Raw genomic sequence first — 13,845 nt, forward strand, 5'->3', positions numbered from 1 at the left:
GTATGAAATTTAAGTTAATTTGCAAATACTAATAAAGATACTTCAGCTGCGTGGGAAGGCCTTAAACCAAAAGTAATAAAAATACCAGATTTAAAAACTGTTTTTGTGTTTGTCTAAGCATGTCACAGACACTCTGTCAGCTCCACTGCATGACATGTATTACATACATGGGTAAAAATGTGAAAAACATGACTGAATGAGCCAAAGTGCAGACCTGTAAACCCATAATAATATAAATACTTTTTGTTTCAATGAAATAATCCTTGAATTTACTGCAGTACTGTGTAGATTTTTGTAAGTTTCTTAGAATAATTTGCCAAAATGTGCTTTGGAATAAAATTGTTTCAAACATGATTCCCTCCCGCTTCAAATAGAAGCTCTACATTTGCTTTATTTGGCCAATGAACCCTAGCTGATGACTTCCAAGATTCCCAGAAAAACTGATCATAAGCATTGCACACCAAATACATGTCTAAATGATGTGCATTGATGCCTTTTTATTTAATAAAAATGAGCGTCACGATATATATGTGCATACATTTGGTTATTGCTATTGGAATTGACAGCCTGAAATTTAATCCCAGCCTATTAGAAACAGGGCTCAGCAGACCCACACAAACTGAAATGAATACTTGCCACAGGCTTTTCATCAGGCTTCAAGACAATGTGTTTGTTAGTACCTTCAGATTAATACCAGTTAGGTTTTGAACAGTTTCAGTCTCACACTAGATGAATTAAGACAGGTGAAAGTAAAAGTGTGTTACACAAAATAAAAGAATACAGAAGATACAGTATTGTATTATTTACTGAACAAAATAACAAGTAAAAATCATGTTGGTTTTTTTTTTTTGGTTTTGTTTTTTTTTAGAACATCGTTAAGTAATCAAATTTAGACCATACAAGCATCAACAAGAAATGTAAATAACTGGTACTGTTAAGGTGGTATCTACAACTTTTTAAAATCTGTTTGAGATCCAAAACTGTATACCTCACTTTAAAATGATTCAAATGCCTTGTACAGTATGTAAAAAAATTGATAGTCAATGACAACTACGATGAAATGTACATACAATACCTGAATTTAAGATTTTAATAGCTCACGCCCACATCATCAAAATGTTTAGATTCCACTCACGGAAGATCTGGGTCTCAGTGTATATTAACCCCTTCCATGAAAGAAGTAACTGGTTTTGATAGTGTGAATTGATAGTCTTATCTTTCCCTACACAGGGAAGGAAAGGGTCAATATTAAAGAAACAGTGGTTCTGATAGGCAGAAAGGTTATGGCACTGCAACTACACGAACCACCTTCCCTACACAACATAAAAATAATCTAATATTAAGGATTATTTTACAACTCGGTGGAAATATGCAGTAATGCAATCCATTTCCTTTGTCTGGATGACAAAAATGCAGTCTTAACAGTCACAAGAGCCCGCCTTGTGTTAGCTATAAAAAAAAATATATTTATATATATATTTATGCAGCTACTATGTGCATTAAACAAAATCACTGTATGAATCAGCAGGGTTCAATAACACTTGTATCTGAATCTCTGGGAGGGGTGCATTGAAGTCTGTGGTGCTTCTCAGTAAGGACTCACAATGACATGGCAAAGGATAGAAACCCATTTGTTTAATATCTTATTTTTCATATCACATTGCCTAAGAAATGGGCCATAAGATTTCTGGCAGTTGAAAGGATCTGTTACCTTTATTTCAACCTACTGCTCAGAAACGAAAGATATGCCTTGAAACAAACCTGATAATTAATTTTTAGTGCACACTGAAACTAAAAATCAGCCCAATTTCACTGTGAACATCCAGAAAACACAAAGTAATTCAACCATTGTGAAAATTCTCTGTTGCCATCATTTCTTATGAATTTGCACATCACGAGTGATGTAGAAGGATAGTAATTGGCAATTTATAAGAAATACTGCGCTACTCCTGGAAAGCGTATACATGGTACTCACTCAGTTAGGTATGTAGGCTAATTTGGAATTGAGAAAAAAGTGGGTGCATTTCACATACACTTGTAGAAATACAGGAGAATTCCTTTCTTTTCTTCTTTACCTGCATTGAGACACTTTTCTCAATCACCTGTGGACACTAATCACTGCTCTTTGCACCGAAAGTGTACAGATTTGTCACTCAGTCTTTGAGATACCAGAGAAGAACACTTGAACCAAAGTGTAATACCCTTGTGCACCAAAGCTTTATTGTATTTTGATTACTGTGCATCCCCATGCCTAAAGCCAATAACATGGTACTTGTGCCATAGTTCTGATACCATAGGGGTCCACTGACAAATGTTCTGCATGAACCATTTTGTCTCAGTCCACTGACAAAAACTACTGTTCAGTGGGAATCTGGTATCTTAGTTTTTCTTCTTGAACAAAGCTTATCCAAAATCTTCTTTCTATCAGGCTACAGCAGCTTAGGGCTCCTTTAGAGAGAGGCAAAATAAATGTCTTACACCTGTAGGCCAGTACTGGTGTTCTGTCCTAGAAATTTTAGCATTGCTCTGATACGATGAATCCTTCTTTTTCTCCAACTGGTTCCACTTCAGCATAGGCAGGATGTCCAGAGCCTCTTCTAAATTTCATTGCTGGCCATCTGCTTGGACGTCGCTGTAACAGCAACAACAAGAAAATAAACTTTCAGAATATGAAGGGTGTAACAATAAATTATTAATCAAAAACTTTAGCAATGACCTGTAATTTTGGTCTCTCTCATACTAAAATTGACTTTGTATGGCTGTTACAGGAAGCAGCAGAAAAAGTCAGAGGAATTAATCCCCCTTTCTAAATCTGTGGGTGATGGCTGTTCATTAAATAAATATACATTATATCACTAGTTCTAGCAACGCAGAGGATAAAATAGCTCCGGTGTAAAATTGGTGATCAATGTGTAGCAGAGTCACAGAAACTCTACTTAAAAAAAATTATTTAGGACAAAATGTTGCTATGCTTATACAGCACTGACAAAATAATTAATTTCTATTTCAAATGTCGTATTTCCTTCTTGAGGAGTTTACTTCAATGATTCAAATAGAAGAAAACCTTTTTGTTGAAACTCTTCAAGCCTTTAGGTAAAAGGTTATCAAGAAATCATAACCAATTTTTATTAGGATCTTTAGGTCCTGCTATAAAAACAGGTACTAAACAGAGAAAAGAAACTGATCTTTTCTAGAGCAGATAAACAATTCTTGTATGATTGTGATGTCTCTGGGAAGGTAAAGTGCTTTAAAATTCCTGTATTTTCAAACTAAATAATGTCTGGGAAGGCTCAGGCTTTGGATGAGCAAGCTGAGATTCTTTAACAAGAAACAGTTTCCAGGGAAGTAGGGAAACTCGTTTCTTAAAGTCAGTTACCAGAAGAAGCTCTCTTAAAATGATTGTATCCAACTGAAAAGTTTATCAGCCAAATATGCTGATACATACTTGTTTTCCTTTACTGATGAGAAATACAATAGGCTGGGAAGGAGGGCTGGAAGATACATCAACCAATAAAGAAACATTGCAGCTGAGTGGTGAAATAGTGAAAATAAGTTATAGAATATATTTTCATTGATAATTCAAAATCTGAAAAATTCTACGTCATGATTTTTCTTTAAAAACAAATATTAAATCTGACTCGTGTCCTCAGAATACCTTAATTTAATTGCCTTCTGATCACTTATGATATTTCATGCTGCTGAGGGGCAGAGTCAGGGATCGCAGAACAGCCCCAGCCAGGACATTATGCGGGGCTTCACAGTTCTGTTGGGCAGCCCCCACGGAACAAATCATGGGGGACCACTGAATCTTGCTACCAACAAACCCCACACCTGTCTGCAGGTACAGCACAAAGTGTTCCTCAGTCTTCACCACTGGAAAAATACAATATAGAAGCAACCAATTCCTTCTGCTCACATTGCAGGATCGGGTTGCTTTTGAGGCATCCAAAGTTAAATTCTGTTTGGCAGGTAATTTAAAATCCCAGGCCTTTCAATGCAACACCTTTCTTCAAAGTAGAAAGGCAGAACACTGTCCTCTTTAATGGATGTCTTTTCCTAATAAGAAAACCTAGTCTATTCAAACATTGGAGACTTTTTTTTTTTTTTTTTTTTTTTTTGTACCTAAGCTTGATTCAGCATTGTTTCAAAATTAAGGAGAGTTTGCTTGCTGCTAAAGAAAAAGGGTCATATTCTGTTCTCAGATTCACTAAAGTAAATCAAGACTGTTCAATTAAATATAATGGACTTATTCCAAATTTACACTGGTATAAATGAGAAAAGAATCTGACCAAGAAATCTCTAATGAAAAGAGAAAATGAAAAACCAATGGAAAACTACAATTCAAAAATAATTAGAAACAGTCTCAAATGGCAGTCTATAAGGATGAGCATGGTTTTAATCTACTAAGCTGCCCCCTAACTTAATTTTAAGATGTACCCATGTTTAGTTATGAGTTTCTTGCTATGTTGCTGTTAGAAGCTAAAGTTACCATTTTGGGCTACTAGTTTCAATTGGCCTTTCCAGATAATACAGAAGAGATGCATACCAGTTCTAATGTGATCAAACATATACATCAGCTGTTTCTCCAGAAATATTGTGGTTTTTCTTCATGCCTGAGGTGAGATTTTCCATTCCTAGTGACAATCTCTTTACTTTCAACTTCTATGTGTTCATGTGGGTACTGTAAATGGTTGCCAGTCTTAAAAGAGAGCACTGACAAGCTATCAATTCATTGTTTTGTGCACAGGGTCAAAAAAAGCTGCAGCAATGTTAAGAGTTTTATTTGATAAAACCAAAAGTAATTCAATTGGTATCAGAAGATATAAAGTTCATTCAGTCACTGAAGAAGCTCAGGAAATGCCTGATACATTCTTTCCCTTTATTTTCTGAGAAGCAGAGTTATGAAAAGATACAAAACGCCCTAATCAGTCCCCTTCCCAAAACCCTCCAAACAAACCCTCCAAATCCTAAACAAAAAAACCCAGGAAAAAACCAAGCTGAGTATTTTAACTAATTCCTTTGTCATCCAATTTAACAGGAAAAAATATGCTTCTTTCTCTAGAATTAGAACTCTTGGAGGAAATCCTCTGAGCTGTGGCTGGAGAGTTGTAACTCCTGCTTCCTTTCCGAGTATAACAAAGCAGGAAAGCAGGACAGACATAGCACTGAAACATCCTTGGATTCATTATGTTATCCTGATACTATCAAGACCCATTAGTCTAAGCACACTTGTCCACTGCTAATCTGTCTGAGTATCCAGGCCTCCTTTTCACGGTAAGGAATGATCTTTCTGTCACCAATTGCCTTGTTCATAACATGTGTTTGTGTGCTTAAAGTTACACGAAATATTGCTTAGGCAGTTATGATTTGTGCATCAGTCTTTAATCACTCCTAGAAGAACCCAATTTATTTGCTAAACAGCAGCCAGAAATGGATGAGGTTTCAAATATTGGAAACTGTTCTTCTGATATGTGACACCACGTAAATTTAAGATATTGAAGTAAGTGTTCTGAAATAAAGATTGCTGCAGACTTAAAATTTAGTATGATCATTTACCAGCTTCATTTATTTTTCTTTTTTTTTCTTTTTTTAAACAAACAAAAATGTTTGTTTAGAGCATCCCTGTGATTTAAACCACGTGTTGGTCTTATGTTCATCTAAGTAGCTGTCTGCTGATAGATGAGAAACAGAATGCCTCCTTCCTCCCCACCTTTGACTTTTATTGTCAGTGTTGAGTATTTAGTTCAGTGCTTCTCCCTTGTGGCCGATTTAAGTTTCCCTTGCTGAGCTGCTGGTTCCTGCTGACCAGGATAAGCTTTAGAAAAAATAACTTTACTATCAGTACAAGGCACTGACAGTGAGATCAATGGCAATACTCCAAACGCCAGGACACTCACTGCAGGTCTTTGAAAGAAGAGAAAAATTATATATGTTCTCTTTGTTTTAATCATCATCTTCATGAAATACAATTCAGCCCAAACCTTGGGACAAACCAAAATGATGACTATGTCAAGCCTTTTTTCAAACTAAAAGCATAATTTCCATGTAAAATGCATAAATATTAACAATGGGCCATATCCCAAAAGAAATAAGCAGAGCTGTGTGAGCTTCATCAATTGTTCAAGCAAGCTGAGGATCTGACTACTTTTAAAAAAATTCCTTCGCCCCTTTTTTACTGTCTCCAGTTTACTTCTCATTTGTTGTATGACCTTCACTGCATTTGTGACATTAGTGCAGAAACTTGGAAGTGGTTCATGGAGAACAGTACTGGCTGTTAAATGATTGCTTTTATTTGTGTGGTGCTGCTAGGAGCAGAGATATATAACAGTGAGCCAGAAATGCCTGTTAATTCCCTGAGCTCTGAAACATCAGGAACTGTCTCCAGATTTTTTGATTATTTTCTCTTTCTATTTCCTTCCTCTGAGCAGACCGGGGATGAGAAGGAGGTCAAAATCTGAAGAAAATCTACTGCTAGATGTGCATGCCAGGGAATGTTTACAGACACTATGCAATCCACTATAGAGTTCAATTGTTAGAAAAAAACCCCAAAGCAATAATTACTGCTTTCTTAGAGCACCCCAGCCAGGGCTCAGGATTCGGGAACCATCCACCAGTTCATGCTAATAGTCTGACACTGTCACTTTACTCTGAGGCTGGTAGAGTTAAATGACAGGAATGTAGACCCTTACATATTGCTTGGTCTCTATGAAAAAACCCAAAACAAAACAGTCCCAGGTTTATTTGACTTACTATTAAAGACATAATTCAGGTTAAATCAGGAGGAGTCAAGGTGCATCCCCCAGGCTCTGGTCACATACTGTTAATCTATTTGCTGAGGATTTGCAGCTGCTCATTCCTTCCTCCCTCTCTTTTTCCCCAAGGTCACCTCCTGGCTCCATTGCACCAATTCAGCTCTCTGTGTGGCCATTTAAAAAAACTGATTTGTGAAATTATCCAGCTTTAACATTCAATATGAAGTAAAGCAAACAACTAAAAAAGACATAGGTATGTGTATGTTTGTGTGTGAGTGTACATGCATATTTCTAAGCAGCTGAATCAGCACATTAAAGATGTGGAAAACCTCCAGAGAGAGTGGGAACATGAAGGCAAAAGGCTATGACATTTAGATCTTAACTCAAAAGAATGATAACTTGTAACCACAAACACCCATTTTTCTTCAGTGAATGACATATTAACCGCTACCAAGACCTATACAGCTTCTACTAAGAAATACATGCACTCTGAATTCATTTTCAGCCTACTTGTGTTAATAAGATGGACAAAGTTACTTTACTTCTTAAAATCCCTTACCTGCAGAGAACTGCCACGGAAAAATTATTTTATTCTGATATGCAGCCTTACACAAGCACATTTGGCAACAGTATCTTTGTGTCCAGCTGAGGGAAGACATCACAAGTCTGACACCCTGCCTTTATATCAGACAGAGATTCCTCTGCTGTCTTCTCAGCTGTGGCCAGATCATGTTGCCTCTGTTCCCCATCCCCTATCTGGTGGGATGACACCAGAGATGGATTCAAAGAATAAAATTACTTTGGACCAACATATGAAAAACCAAAGGTAAAAGAAACACAAGAAAGAATGCACATGAGAACTTCTTGTGTCATGTGCAACCCTCTGTACACAGATAACTGGGTGCAAACAGGTAACAGACATCTGAGTAAAAGACTCTGCCTTGTGTCTTGCTTTTCATTTTGCTAAATGTTCCCAGGGCAGTAATTGCTTTCAGTGCAAAAGTTCACACACAAGTGCAAATCAATGAAGGTTAAAAATACAAGACGAAAAAATGAACAAAAATAAGGGAAGAAGTAAAACCTGAAATACCACTAAAGCTGATATTTAGCCCACAACTCAATGAAATTTGAGCAAATCCATCTAACTCAGCTGGGAACTTCTTTACCCATATTTACATTCACCTCCAGATATCTGTATTACTTTTCCTATAATCTGTATCCTGAGCATACAGTTCACTACAGCTGGGACATCATCCTTGGCTTATTGGTCACCAAACCTCAAAACCTGCAAGTGTACTACATAGGTTAGTGAATAATTATTTTTTAACTGTGGTATAGATAGTGTGTAGCTATATGTGTTATAGCTAGATTGGTAAAAAGCTTCTAGTTTGTTGAAAAAGACACGGAGAGCACTTTTTGACATAAATACTACTTTAAAAAAATCAGTGCAATGAAGTTCAAAGTATGCTCAAGAGAAAAAGGATTCTTCAAGGTAAGCTTAGGCATGTAACTTGATTCAAAAAGGGAAATTACTTTCAATAAAATCAAGTTCAAGGAAGAGAAAATACCACTGGGATAACCATAAATAAATAAAAGACTAAAGCATATATCTCTGCTATCACTCTGCAAGATAATCTTCAGTCAACATTTACTCAGCTTTTAGAAAGAACCTTCATTGGAACTTTGACTGCAACTCTCTTAGCTTTAAAAGATGGTAATTCATCCTGTCTTTAGGTCACCAGAGAAGTGTCCAACTTAAACAATGAAACACATGTTGAATAGTGTGGGGGCTGGAAGAAACAGGAGACACTGCATTTTGATTTGGATCTTCTACACAATTAACAAAAAGGGGAACTGTTTTTGATAGAGCAATGGTATTCTTTTAAAATGGTAGACTATCATGGGCACATTGAATAGCAGTGGCATTTAAGACTTCTCAAGCTTTTTGCTCAGAATAGCTCTTTTTGTTCCAGGTTGGGTTGCACACATGCATCGTGCTCAAAAATTATGAGCAAAACCACAATAGGAAACATTTTCTTCAGACTTTACTGGTAAAAAAGAAAAAACAACAAAAACCAAACATGGAATAATGTTACTCTGTTTTAAAACAACAGTTGCTTTTGGAATAAGTGGCATTTTTCTTGGCTTTTGTGTATCACTTATTTAAACCAACTAATGCACTCAGTATGTCATTGGATGGTGTTCAGAGCTGTCACAAGGGTTTGCATTTATCAGTGCAAAGTTAAACAGTGCAATCAAAGTGTGGGTGTATTTATGTATTTATATGTATCTATGGGAGAAAAGGGAGTACAGGTCAGGGGCATGGCTGTGGGATTTGAGATGAGCTATGAGAAAACCTGAGTGAGGTGGTAAGTGAATATTGGGTGATATCTGCAGAGAACACAAGGTAGAAACAGATTTAAAACTTCAGCTATGGGATCAGTTTATTACACTTTTCATTAAGCAATAACCAGCCATGACTATAAATCTAATCAACCCAAAAATTCTTACTTTGCCCTTAACCTAAAAACCCCAACAAAATCTGACTGAAAATTATGCTTTACTGACAGAATCATGACAGGATCCCAGGATCTTAAATATTAAGGGAAGTATCTCTGTTGATTGTATTACAGTTCTAAACTGTAGCATCTAAACAGATGCTTCTGTAGAAGATGAATAGACGCTTCAATAAAGGAGCTTCTTGAAAAGTAAAACCAAGTTAGAGTAGGTCCCCATTCTTTATTTTGCCCTAGAAAACTTGATGGTAGATTACAATGTCCTAGTAGTTTTCCAGACTACATCACGAGGGACCTGCCTGACCACCTGTCAGCTCTTGTTTTACCCATGCACCTTGCTTTCTTAAACAAGAAACTCATACAAAAAAGATTATTTTCTGAAATATTTATGTGCTTGTTCTCATTTCACAACAAGCCCATGGCGATCCTCTTGAGTTCTTTCTCCAGAGCTGTAACATCTGATCCCAGATATCATTCATTTTTCATAAATAATGCAGCTTATCTGCTGTTATATATGGGGTACCATGTTATCTCTAACAGCTTACTCAGAAACATCTTTCAATTGCCCAAATACAATAGGAATGCTTTTTCATAGCAGTGATATATTTATGCCAGTTATGCCTCATTTTTTTTTTGTAATTCAGTTTCAAACTGCAAGTCTGAGAAGTTGCATTCTCCTCTGTTTTGGAAATATGTACATCCTATAGCTCAGATGAATATAATTCCTTGTGGCTTGACCACTGTCTCGGGAGTTTTACTACTCACAGGGAAAAGCCAGTCCTTCATGGCTAGAACTTTTTATAATTTTTGCTAGATGATTGATTCTTCCCAATTATTCCAATTTTTCTAATTACCAAAAGAGAATGTAGTCTGTACCACTTTTTGCATAAATTTGATTTTGACTGATTTGTTTTCTTCTCTCCTCATTCAATTATTTTTCCTTTATTTTAAACAGAAAGATTGTTTTTCTTTTTTTTTTTCTTTTTTTTTCTACCTTGCTAAAAGACATTTCAGCTTTGACTGCATGGATTGATTAATGCCACCTACAATTTAACACAGTGGAATGGATTTAACAAAACTGATTAAAGCACCACTGTTAAAATGATGAGTATGATGGTAGTGAATAAAATAAATTAACATTCCATTACTACATGGAGAACAAAAACGAATAAACAAATGTGTTTTAATTTGGTACTTTTTGCACCCTCAAAAATGATGTTGCCATTTACTTAGTCTTTTCAGCCACACCATAAAAAATAAGAAGCTTGCTTTTAGTAGAATGAAAGAATACCAATTCAATCTTTGTATGAAAAAAAGAGAAAAATTCTTCCCTTTTTGTATAAGAGAAGTGGAGTTTTGTTTGTCTCCATCAATAGAGAATTGGCTTGAAATGTTGTATTGACATGAAAGAAATCTATTGATTCCATTATGTGGATACTCTTCCCCAATGGTTAACATAGTTACATCACCTGAGCCTGGAATACTGATAAGCAATTAATTTTGATTTCTGTCACTACTATTGACAGTGTAAGTCAGCCTAAGCAGTATATTTATTATCATGTGATCTTTGAGATTAACATTGCTGTTCATGTTCATGTCTCACTTCCATTCACATTGCTGTCACTAAGAGTGGGTACCATCATCTTTCTGGTCCAGGCTTTTACTTGAGCAAACCCAGGGCAACATCCCTTGTCACTGCTTCCAGTGGTTCTGCATCTTCATTGCTGCCCATCAGAAGTGTCCAGGCTCTTAAAGGTAAGGGAGTACTGGAGTTGGGGGTTATGAAAAATCAGTGTTTTCTTTCATGTTTAGCAGGTCTATATTTACCATAGGGTATAGAAAGGAACACTGCTGAGTTGAAAAAAACATAAGTGTAGGTATTCAAATTTTTTTGTATAATCAGGCACCTGTGGAAACTGTTCCTTTCTTATATTTTATGTACAGTTGAGTTAAACTGACTAAATGTTGCCATCTGTAATGTAGATTTCTGCGCCTGAGGTAGCTATCTATATTTGAGGGAGAAAAATCATAATTAATCTAATCCAAAAGGAGATCTTTCAAATATGCTAGATGAAGCATGGCCTAAAAGAGTTTATTGCTCTCTACAATAATGAAAAGAGGAAAGAGAAACAACACTAAACTTAGATGTTCAATTTAGGTAAAAAGACTCTTTCCCGTACTCTGTGGCAAAGATTCCTGCCAAGAAAAATAAATGTATTGAAGAACTAACACAGGTTTTAGCTAAGTACTTATTTAAGTCAAGACTTCTGGGGAACTAATGAATGCAAACATTTTATATTTCCACATGAAACTATTTTTTTTAAAAAAAGCCCCAACATACTGCACATACCAGTGCACGTGCCAACTAATGGTAAAATGCTATGGTGAGGAAAACAAAGGATAGGAAAGACAGGTGCAACAGAATCTGAGATACATCTTTTAGACGTATATTCTGTGTAAAAAACACACAAAAAAAGTAGCATCAATAGTAGTTAAAGAAGTAGCTGAGTGACAAACAAGCAAAGAACAAACCACCATCACCTGCTAGGTGAGGTGGGTCTGTTTCTTCAAAGCTTATGCTTTGAATACAAGAATTCTTTCTAGATTTAGCTAAGAAATTTCTCTTTTGGAGACCCCAATTATACTAGCCAAGTGATGTGTATGTTACTTTTGTCTTACCTCTATAAAGAAGAGACTGGCTGCTGACGTTGGATGATGATACATGTAGACGGTCACGAGGATGGCTGCAGCCACAATGAGGACCAGGACTAGAATGCCAACAATTAAGCCAGTGTGAAGTGTTCCACCTTTCTTCTCTGCTGCGCTGTCATCTGTGGAAGCTGTACAATGGGCACACTTATTAGCACAGTAACCTATGTCTTATCCTTTCTGTTTCACAGCTGGCAATTCAGCATTTGCTTTTTCTGTGTTACATGTTCCTCTCGTCCCACAGCCCAAGTTGGAAAAAGATGTTAGATGTCTCTTTCCCACAACTGAATACTGTCATAATCTTAATGAACAGACATTTCAAAATGTTTTACTAATTCTACCTCAATAAACAAAATTAGTATCCCTTCTTTTGAATGCAGTCTGGACATTCTGAACTTCCTAGTTACCTACATAATGAATTTTGATTTTTTTCATAAAACTATTGCAGTTTCTCTACAGAAAATATTCCTTATTAAATAATTATTTTTGTTTTCAAGCTTCGAGTTGAGACATGCCACAAACCCTTGTGAAGTCTTGCTAATAACACATTCTGAAAGCCTGATTCATTAGCTTGGAGAGCTTCATTGGCTTGTTTTGATTCACCCTCTGCAACTGAATTGGAAAGCCAAAGGTGTAACACATGGATGTTAAGTGGTCATTCTAATCTTGGTCTGATTGGAACACTCTTTATACCAGCATAATACAGGAGACCAACCATTCATTACATGTGATACTGAGGCCACTCATACTATGGTCCCATCAAAAGAAAACAGTGCATTCCAACAGAGAAGCAGCTTGTCAGCAGTCCTTCCAAATAAGTGACTAAAAGTTTTTAACACCACTGTGAACCTTATGGAAAAATCCTCTCAATGAATTACTCAGCATTTGCAGAACTGCTTTTGCTTGGGTGTGATTTCTACACTGGACAACCAGGAGTCACCTTTTTTGCAGACAACACTAAACTGAGTGGAAGTGTGGGTATGTGTGAGGGCAGGGAGGTTCTGCAGAGAGATCTAGACATATTTGATTGATGGGCCAAGGCCAATAGTATGTTTTAGCAAGGCCAAATGTAGGGTTCTGCACTTTGGCCAGGACAACCTCCATCAGCTCTACAGGCTTGGGGAGGAGCAGCTGGAGAGCTGCCCAGCAGAGAGGGACCTGGGGGTGTTGGTTGACAGCCGGCTGAGCATGAACACCACTGTGCCCAGGTGGCCAAGAAGGACAACTCCATCCTGGCCTGTATCAGGAACAGTGTGACCAGAAGGCCCAGGGAGGTGATTTTACCCTTGTACTCAGCCTTGGTGAGGCTGCATCCTGTGTGCAGTTTTGAGTGCTGCAGTATAGGAAGGACATCAAAGTGATGGAGAGGGTACAACCAAGCTGATTAGGGGTCTGGAGAATAGGTCTGGAAGACCTATGAGGAGAGGCTGAAGGAGCTGGGCTGTTCAGCCTGGAGGAAAGGATGTTGAGGGGAGACCTTATTGATCTCTGAGAGGAGGTTGTAGTGAGGTGGGTGATGGCTTTTTCTTCCTAGCAACAGGACAAGAGAAACTGGGCTCAAGTTGCAACAGGGGAGGTTCAGATTAGATATTAGGAAAAATTTCTCCACTGAAAGAGTGGTGAAGCATTGGAACAGGTTGCCCAGGGAGGTGGTGGAGTCACCCTTCCTGGGGGTATTTAAAAAACAGGCAGATGTGGTGCATTGGGAGATGATTTAGTGGTTAGAGTGGTGTAGGACTGATGGTTGGACTTGATGATCTTGAAGGTCCTTTCCAACCATGTTGATTCTATTATTATAAATACAAATGCAGATGCTTCAAAACACTTCAGTACCTTACTCCAACACAAAACCTGTCTCTTATCTTGCT

The 13,845-nt window shown here is 37.1% G+C and overlaps 1 protein-coding gene across 1 annotated transcript in view; it reads right to left on the reverse strand.

Moving 5' to 3' along the window:
• Nucleotides 1-834: 834 nt before the first annotated feature.
• PLXDC2 (plexin domain containing 2) overlaps nucleotides 835-13,845 on the reverse strand; it is a 241,864-nt gene continuing 228,853 nt past the window's right edge. Inside the window, exons 13-14 of the mRNA XM_071735081.1 lie at nucleotides 11,948-12,108; nucleotides 835-2,632 (exon numbers count right to left, since the gene is read on the reverse strand). Coding sequence (XP_071591182.1) covers nucleotides 2,516-2,632; nucleotides 11,948-12,108 — 278 coding nt within the window. The 3' untranslated portion in view covers nucleotides 835-2,515. The remainder of the gene's footprint in view (nucleotides 2,633-11,947; nucleotides 12,109-13,845) is intronic.

The sequence above is a fragment of the Heliangelus exortis genome, chromosome 2 (genome assembly GCF_036169615.1).
Source record: "Heliangelus exortis chromosome 2, bHelExo1.hap1, whole genome shotgun sequence".
NCBI classification, from domain to species: domain Eukaryota; kingdom Metazoa; phylum Chordata; class Aves; order Apodiformes; family Trochilidae; genus Heliangelus; species Heliangelus exortis.